This window comes from Octopus bimaculoides, chromosome 23 (assembly GCF_046866305.1).
Source record: "Octopus bimaculoides isolate indiv1 chromosome 23, ASM4686630v1, whole genome shotgun sequence".
In the NCBI taxonomy this organism is placed as follows: Eukaryota; Metazoa; Mollusca; class Cephalopoda; order Octopoda; family Octopodidae; genus Octopus; species Octopus bimaculoides.
The window spans coordinates 35,799,638-35,809,328 of NC_142950.1; the positions used below are offsets into that span (position 1 = coordinate 35,799,638).

The 9,691-nt window shown below is 35.0% G+C and overlaps 1 protein-coding gene across 4 annotated transcripts in view; it reads right to left on the reverse strand.

Moving 5' to 3' along the window:
- LOC106878306 (uncharacterized) overlaps window positions 1-9,691 on the reverse strand; it is a 41,280-nt gene that overhangs the window by 23,165 nt on the left and 8,424 nt on the right. Inside the window, exon 1 of one of the 4 annotated variants that reach the window (XM_089340424.1) lies at window positions 1,251-1,303. The exons of 1 other annotated variant lie outside the window; for it this stretch is intronic. In XM_089340424.1, coding sequence (XP_089196550.1) covers window positions 1,251-1,266 — 16 coding nt within the window. In that variant the 5' untranslated portion in view covers window positions 1,267-1,303. Of the gene's footprint in view, window positions 1-1,250; window positions 1,309-5,264; window positions 5,568-9,691 lie in introns of those variants that run through there. 2 more of the 4 variants (XM_089340425.1, XM_089340427.1) reach the window with 2 other exon arrangements.

Below are 9,691 nucleotides of genomic sequence, written 5' to 3' on the forward strand. Positions count from 1 at the left end.
AAGAATATATATATATATATATATATATATATATATATATATATATATATATATAAGGGACAAAATCCAAAATTACAGGTAAAAACTCAATTAAAATCAATTTATTAAAAAATTAAAATTAAATTGAGCTTTATAGATAAAGTATATATAAAAATATATAGTTTCCCTACAAGCATATACATACATGTGTGTGTGTGTGTGTGAATTTAAGCCACAATATACGGATTCAACTAGTCTGCTAATACTCATACAAGAAGCTCCTTAAATTATCATTCTACAAAGCACATACAATATAAATGTCAAGATACTAAAAAATCATAGATAAAGAAAGTGATATATTATGATAAAATTTAATTTACGATTGTTTATTCTGGTTTAACATTCGTTTCCGAACTCTTTAAACATGTAATGATAATTTATGTTATTGTGTTTCATAACAAACGATAAATTGCTTACATGTGTCTGTATTGATATATATATATATTACACGTGTATAAGGGATGATCACTAGGTGGACATCCAATATGCTAGAAATAGGTAATCAACGACCTATTTGATGACCTCTTTCTAGCATATTGGATGTCCACCTAGTGGTCATCCCTTATACACGTGTAATACAATTTTTTCTGAATTTTCAGATTTTTTTATATGATAGGCGACTTGGTTTTAACTTGAATTAATATTCAATTTATCACCCTATCTATCTATCTATCTATCTATCTATCTATCTATCTATCTATCTATCCGTCTATCTTGCTCTCTCTCTCTCTCTCTCTCTCTCTCTCTCTCTATATATATATATATATATATATATATATATATATATATATATATAAAATAAGTGTAGAAATTAATATTAAATAATATTGTTAATTAATATCAATTTCATCCAGTGGTTAGCATTACTTGAAAAAACGTTCGAGGACCGTGAATTCTATTTAAATGCAAACAGTATGAGAGAACACTATGTGGATCGGATCCCTTGTATGCTAGAAATAGACGTCAAACCGTCTTACCCCCCGAAATCTGTTCTCAAATTAGCAAGATGCTAGATGTTTATGAGCTAGGCAAATGGAAATAAATAAATATAGCACTTAGTTCAGTTTTTCAGTTAACACAGATATTAAGCTTGCTCGCTTGGTTAAAAGAATTCCATGTTTGTAATAATATCTCAGCATGCATGTATGTATAAACAAACAATATACGCAAATATATTCACACACAGAAAATCAGAAACAAGAACAACTCACTCAGTTTTGTCTCCATTGCTGATATATAAAACAAGTGCAGATAAAGCGGAAATGATGCAATTAACGATTTGGGTTTTCCCACATGTGAAAACGTGGAATTTAAATGGTAAACATGTAATCTCTACAGAGATATATGGGTTTACCGATGTGGAGATCTATAGAGGATAGTAAAATAAACTAACTGGAGTTTTTCTACGCTCACGGAGGTTAATCGGCATTCTTAACTGGGAAAAGCGAATACGGTACCCACCACCTAATTCGGAATTTTACCATCATGTGTGTGTGTGTGTGTAACAAGAAGTTTAGCTGTTATTTCTTGCAGATACAGCCGTACACAAAATGGTATTGCGTAGCATGAGCAAGCTTTTTGGTCTAAAAAATAACTGGATAGTCACATTTGGAACAAACATTTAGAGAAAAAGCAAAGCATGTTGTCAAATACATTGGTGTATTTACACATCGACACTTTGTGCAAACGGTTATTTAACACATTAGTTTCCATTCTGGCAATTGCTCTGTATAACAATGAAAAACCAAAAACGGAAATGAGAATAACCTTTTCTGGAGCTATTTTGTGTGTAGAACACAAATATAACAGCCATTTCTTTCTGTGACTCTCCAGTTTCTCGTAAATTACCATCTTACTTACGTTAAATACACTGATGGTTCCGTAGGTATTGAGAGCAAACAGAATTGGGCCGAAACTGACAACTTTAAAAGTTATGAACGGATTTTGATATAGTTTTAATAGAGTGTTCCTAAGGTATTTGTCAACCTAACCTATGAAAATTATAAAAGTACACTCAACGTTTTTATCGTTATATGGGTCCAAATCCGTGGTAAATCTGACAAGAAACCACACCTCATCACCCAGCCTGAGTTCAATGATTTAATTCGTGATCTAAAACTTACTAAGCAACAGAGTGAAGTCCTGGCCTCACGTCTGCAACAATGGAACCTGTTGGATAAAGATGCTCAAATTACAGTATTTAGGAAGCATTCTGCAGATCTGCTGCAATTCTTCACTTTGGAAAACAACTTGACTTATTGTAATGATATAAGAGACTTATTCAATGCCCTGAGCTGGCCTATGAACCAAATAAGTGGAGGTTGTTTATAGATGCATCCCTTTACAGCATAAAAGCAGTTCTATTGCACGTTGGGAACACCATACCTTCAGTTCCAATTGCTTACTCAACCATTTTAAAAGAGACATATGAGAACCTCGCTTCTATTCTAAACCGCATCAGTTACAAGGAACACGAGTGGCTAATTTGTGCGGACTTGAAAGTAGTAGCCCTACTTAATGGGCTACAAACTGGATACACCAAGTTTATGTGCATCTTTTGCAAGTGGGACAGCAGGGCCAGGATCAGAACATTATGTACGCTCAGAATGGCCACCTCGGGAAACTATGATACCTGGATACCATAATGTAAATCATGAGCCACTAGTTAAGAATGAGAAAATCATTTTGCCATCACTGCATATTAAACTAGGCCTATTGAAGAAATTTACCAAAGAACTGCAACATAACAAGCCATGTTTTCAGTACCTCAAGGCGATTTTCTCTAAAATAAGTGATGCCAAGATTAAAGAGGGCAGATTTGTAGGTCCTCAGATTCGCCAACTTATAGCTAATGAGTACTTCGAGGCGACAATGGATGAAACTGAGCTAGCAGCCTGGCATGCATTCAAAAATGTATGCAAAGAACTTCTGGGAAAGCACGAAACGGCCCAACGAGAGAGTTAGTGGAGAGCTTAATCAAGTGCTACCGAGACCTCGGATGTAATATTGTCACTGAAGATACACTTCCTTCATTCTCATCTGTCCTTCTTTCCAGAGAATGCAAGAGATGTGAGTGATGAACATGGAGAAAGGTTCCATCAATGGAAAACAGGTATAAGGGAAAATGGAGCGCAGCTATATTGGTTCACTTCTGCTGGAACCTGAAGTGTGACACACCTCAGACGCTTTATAAACGAAGAAGTAAATGCTAAAATGTAGGTTAATACGTTGTATAATGCTAACAAACATGCCGGTTAATTAGATATTTATGAATGAATTACAATGGACATATTTAATCTGATTTTGGGAGCAAAATAAATTTATAGTATCGTGGATATTGGTATAAATTGCATAGATATTAAGTGGGTAATTTACAAGAAAACGTGAGGTGATATTTACTCTATCACGTTCTTAACAGAATAGATCATATATATATATATATATATATATATATATATATATATATATATATATACACATATATATATATGTGTGTGTGTGTGTATACTTTTCTTCAACCCCTTTAATTCTCTAAATCATTTATATTCTGTGTGAGTCGGACCTGTTTGTCTGTAAACACATGCAATTTTTGTATTTCCTGTTGTTAATATACTTTAAGTTTTGATCTACCTAACTTACTTGTCCCTACATTTACACACACACACAGTAAATCCCCAAAAAAGAGATGAACAAAGACAAAAAAAAAACAACAAGGTGAGGACGTGGTACATGTAAAGTATTAGCAGACGCTCAGAGAAGGAAAGAAAAATGGTTTAACGTTTCGAGCAAAGCTCTTCTTCAGAAACAGAGGAAAGTCCAATAGAAAGGAAGATGGAGGAAGAAAATGGCCAACGATTCACATGTGGTTGCATTTATAAATATTATATATATATGTATATATATATATATATATATATATATATATATATATATATATATATATATATATATATGAAGGAAAACGAAAATGGAGATTAAGAAGTTAAGATGATTAATTTGCTGTTATTGATAAACAATTTATTAACTTACCAATCTCCAATTTCTTTTTCTCCTTTGAAATGAATATAAACTATATGTTTATATATATATATATATATATATATATATATATATATATATATAAAATATATAGTTTTAGGGAAAATAACCAATTTTCAAGAACTCATCGATGAAAATCCACTATCACATATAGAAAAATTAATAATTAAAAGCACAATAAATGAGTATAATATAAAGTAAAGTAAATATCATAAGATAAATATAATAAAAAGATTACACGTGTTTCATAACTAATTTTCAAATAGAAAAGAAATTTAAATCGATTAAAATCAATTGAAATTATCGAAAATAAATTCTATTCAAAAATATAGCTACTCGTCAGATCGTAAGTAGAACAATAATTAGATATATATATCTCAACCAACAATAAGTACCAAATGAATTAATATGAAATACTTATTATATAAAGATACAAAAATTATTAAAAATTATATATATATGTATATATATATATATATATATATATATATATATATATATATACCCATTATTTTAAGGAAAATAAATCCCTAAAAACACTACGTGTTGAACCAGTATTTCCTTGAATGCAACCATCCCTTCATGAGGTTAACGCTACCTCTAATTAAATCTGTGTGGGTGTGTTATCGTTCACATAACATTTGTATATACATTATGTGGACGATAATATTTTGAAAACAAGTGTTTGATATTTAATTTCGTGTGTATATATATATATCACCAGCATCATGACCATTGCCTTGCCTTGTTGTTTTTGGATAGTATTTGTAATATAAATATACACCTTCAAGTTGTATGTATGGCTGTATGTATGTGTGCATAATCAGTGAGTTGTTGATAAGTTCGAAAAGAAAAAAAAAGCTCTTAAACAAGGAAATGGTGATGATGCTGCCTCGTAATCCAATGTAATAGAATAGAACACAAATTTGGTGTTCGAAACCAAATTAGTTTGTTACGAAGTTGGCAAGAGTTTAGCTGTTATTTCTATTTACTACTAGTCTTGAAATATTAAACTGTTGAATGGATCGAGACTAGACTGTCACAATGCGATAAAAAAAAATATGAGATAGATAAATAGATATATAAATAAATAAATAAAAATACATAAATGAAACAGGAAGGATAGTACAAGAAAAAAATAATTATAAAATAAAGGAAAAGAGCATATTTCTAGGATCAATACTTACTTTGCAGGACAACACAGATTCAGCGATTCGTTTGTGGGCTGTTAACAAAATCTAGTTCAGTCACAATGTTGGAAATTCTTAACAATTTGTTTATAAACTTTAGATTCGGCAGTTCGTGGCAAAAAAACATCAGAAACTAACGAATTAATTAATTTATAAATTGGGTAAATTCCAAGAGGTACTTTGAAGTGGTGTGTTTGACGAGGAGAAGGCTGAACTGCCGTGTCGCGGGAACGGTTGTTGTGTAAATATTTAATATTGTACAATATATAAATCACACACTCTCTCTCTGTCTTTCTCTGTGAGGGGAGGACAGAGAGAGAGAGAGAGAGAGAAGAGAGAGCAAGGAGAAAGGGGGAGGTAAACTATAAAAAATAAAACTACTTTTCATGTAAACACACATATTTCTAGATATACAATTGAGTAGAAAAAGAAAAAGGAAAAAGAGAGGGGGGTGATATGGAAGTTGGAGTTCCCAAAATCTATGTTAAGATTCGTTGATATTTCTGTGAACATGCGTACGCACACATATAAAATAGATAAGCGTATCGACATTAATATATACATATATATACATATATATACATACATACATATATATATATATATATATATATATATATATATATAGGGAAAATTCACAAAAAAAAAGATGAAGACAGGTGGTTTAGACAATAAACAGATGTATGTATATATATATATATATATATTTATATATATATAAGCAATGTTAATTCTCTAAATGAAGTATTAACAGTAACTGCACGATAAAGTGTAGTATATTGCCACTTAAGTGTGGCTGACCCCTAGGGGTGGATGTTACTGTTGCTTTTAGCCCCAGGAGGAGATATATATATATACCTCTACCCCACCCTCAGCCTAACCCACACTCCACCCATGCCTTCCCCACCTCCAAACACCCTCACATCACATCACACCAATACCCTCGCATCACACCACACACACACTACAACTGACCAACTCCTTTCTCCCTTCCCCATTTTCACAGTACATACGTCAAGATCACCAGCATTCTATCTCCCACACACAGCCCCTCGTTCTTCGATCACCGTTTGTTATCTCCCCCTTTTCTTAGCTCTCCTGAAAAAAGAATTTCTAACTTCCGGTCAGCCATTATTAGCCATTATTATGATTGACCGTTGACTGAACACTATTCAATTTTTTTTCTCCGTGTTTTTCTCCTTGTCTCCGTATTCTTTCTGTTGAAGAGCGTAGCTCGAAACGTCAAAGACTTTCCGTATTCCCGAGCGTCATACTAATACATCCTTTTGTTATTTACACCACCTGTCCTCGTCTGTTGTTGTTTTTTCGTACAATCTCCCATATATATATACGTGTGTATACATACATGAACACATACACACACATATTTATGCATGCATATATACATACATGCACACTCATATATGTATACATGTGCATGTATATGCATAAGTGTGTGTATGTATGCACATATGTAAGTATGTATGTGAATGTGTGTGTGTGTGTGTGTGTGTGTGTGTGTTTAGAGAAGCGGACAATATAAAAAAGAACCTATGGAGATGACTAATAAAAAGTTCTGTAAACAAACTGTAGTTTTTAAGGATCGGCAGGTCATGATAACACTGGTTGGTGGTAGTGTATGTATACGAGTGGTTGTGGTGCACACACGCACACACACACACACATAATTGATCTGCTATAACGGAACCCTAACACGGCTCCCTATATCCAGCCTTAGCTGTGATCTTGGAAACTAGCATACCTCTTCGTTGAAACACAAATGAACTAAACCCCACATATTCTATATATATATATATATATACAAGTATACATGTATATATATGTGGGGTATGAGTTGATCTATTTATAGCGTTAAGGGGGCTCCAAGATGGGAGTAGAAAAACACTATCACGTGACCTTACTAAGGGCTGTGATTGGTCAGTTTGCGTTCTGGAACGGTTCGAAGAAGTTGCCGATTCGAATAATGATCAGTCACGTGATGACAAGGTTAATGTTTTCCCCTACGTTCGCGTTTGTTTATATTTAAATGAGAAGAATGGCGATAGCAGTTTTGTATCTGATGGCGATAAGTATTAGAGACGATAGGTAGTTTCACTACATATATATATATATATATATATATATATATATATATATATATATATATATATATATATATATATGTATATATATATATATATATATATATATATATATATACACACATATATATTCTTTTATTTGTTTCAGTTAATTGACTGCGGCCATGCTGGAGCACCGCCTTTAGTCGAAAAAAAATCGACCACTCCCCAGGACTTATTCTTTGTAAGCCCAGTAATTATTCTATCGGGTTCTCTTGCCGAACCGCTATGACCTTCTAAAAATATGGAGGCCGTAAGCCAACAGGTCTTTAGATCTGAAGATACGCCATAAAGGTACCCTTTATGGTGAGAAACCCAGGGTAACCCTAGACACTGGCCTTCCTTCACCAGTAATATATATAGACTGCTCTACGTCTTCGAGTGTACTTCTACTTCGAATTTATGTTTTCTAAGAAAAATGTTTTACACACACACACACACACACACACATATATATATATATATATATATATATATATATATATATATAGAATATGTGGGGTTTAGTTCATTTGTGTTTCAACGAAGAGGTATGCTAGTTTCCAAGATCACAGCTAAGGCTGGATATAGGGAGCCGTGTTAGGGTTCCGTTATAGCAGATCAATTATGTGTGTGTGTGTGTGCGTGTGTGCACCACAACCACTCGTATACATACACTACCACCAACCAGTGTTATCATGACCTGCCGATCCTTAAAAACTACAGTTTGTTTACAGAACTTTTTATTAGTCATCTCCATAGGTTCTTTTTTATATTGTCCGCTTCTCTAAACACACACACACACACACACACACACACACACACATTCACATACATACTTACATATGTGCATACATACACACACTTATGCATATACATGCACATGTATACATATATGAGTGTGCATGTATGTATATATGCATGCATAAATATGTGTGTGTATGTGTTCATGTATGTATACACACGTATATATATATGGGAGATTGTACGAAAAAACAACAACAGACGAGGACAGGTGGTGTAAATAACAAAAGGATGTATTAGTATGACGCTCGGGAATACGGAAAGTCTTTGACGTTTCGAGCTACGCTCTTCAACAGAAAGAATACGGAGACAAGGAGAAAAACACGGAGAAAAAAAATTGAATAGTGTTCAGTCAACGGTCAATCATAATAATGGCTAATAATGGCTGACCGGAAGTTAGAAATTTCTTTTTTCAGGAGAGCTAAGAAAAGGGGGAGATAACAAACGGTGATCGAAGAACGAGGGGCTGTGTGTGGGAGATAGAATGCTGGTGATCTTGACGTATGTACTGTGAAAATGGGGAAGGGAGAAAGGAGTTGGTCAGTTGTAGTGTGTGCGTGGTGTGATGCGAGGGTATTGGTGTGATGTGATGTGAGGGTGTTTGGAGGTGGGGAAGGCATGGGTGGAGTGTGGGTTAGGCTGAGGGTGGGGTAGAGGTAGGGGGTGGGTGGTGGGTGAAAGGAATTGGATGGGGTGGAGTGGGAAGGTAGAGTAGGAGTGTGCTGGGGTGTGGTGGGATGAGCTTATGAGGGGCTGTTGACGATGAAGGGGGAAGGGGAAGGTGGATGTAAGAGAGGGGGAGGGGAGAGGAAGAGAGGAGAGAGTGTGGGTATAAGAGAGGAGAGAGTGGGTATAAGAGCGGGAAGGTGGATGTGAGAGAGGGGGAAAGTGGGTATGGAGGAAAAAGAGAGGAAGAGAAAGAGAGTGAGAGAGAGGGAAAGAGAGAAGAGAGTGAGAGAGTAAGGGTGAGAGAGTAAGAGTGAGAGAGGGGGAGTACGAGAGAAGAGAGTAAGAGTAGGGATAGTAGGAGGGAGGGTGGGGGAGAGAGGCAGGAGGAGGGGGTTAGATGAAGAGGGGAGGGGAGTTGACCCATGTGGCGCAATGGAGCGAAGAGAGAAGACTAAGCCCTGTTCACGGCGCAAACGGGAGTCCGGATGGCCCCTGTGCATGGACAATCCAAACACGGACAGGTGTTGCTGCAAGGAAAACTTAGATAAACTTAGACATGTCTCGACCAAAAATTGGTCCAGGCCATGTCTAACTTAATAGCACCATCTGATAGGATTATCTAAATCCTTTTTAAGTCAAGTTTTGTGGTATCATGGTCCATTCAAGTAGGGAGTTCTTGTTGAGTGAGTTGTATCCAGGTATAGATGGCTTACCTAGTATTCCTTGAAGAAATTTGTCCAGACTCCGTTTAAAGGTGATAGGATCCTTTAAGTATATCCTCAATTTGGTGTAAGAGCTGTGTTGGACAGTCCCTGCCACAGCGAAAGCTGT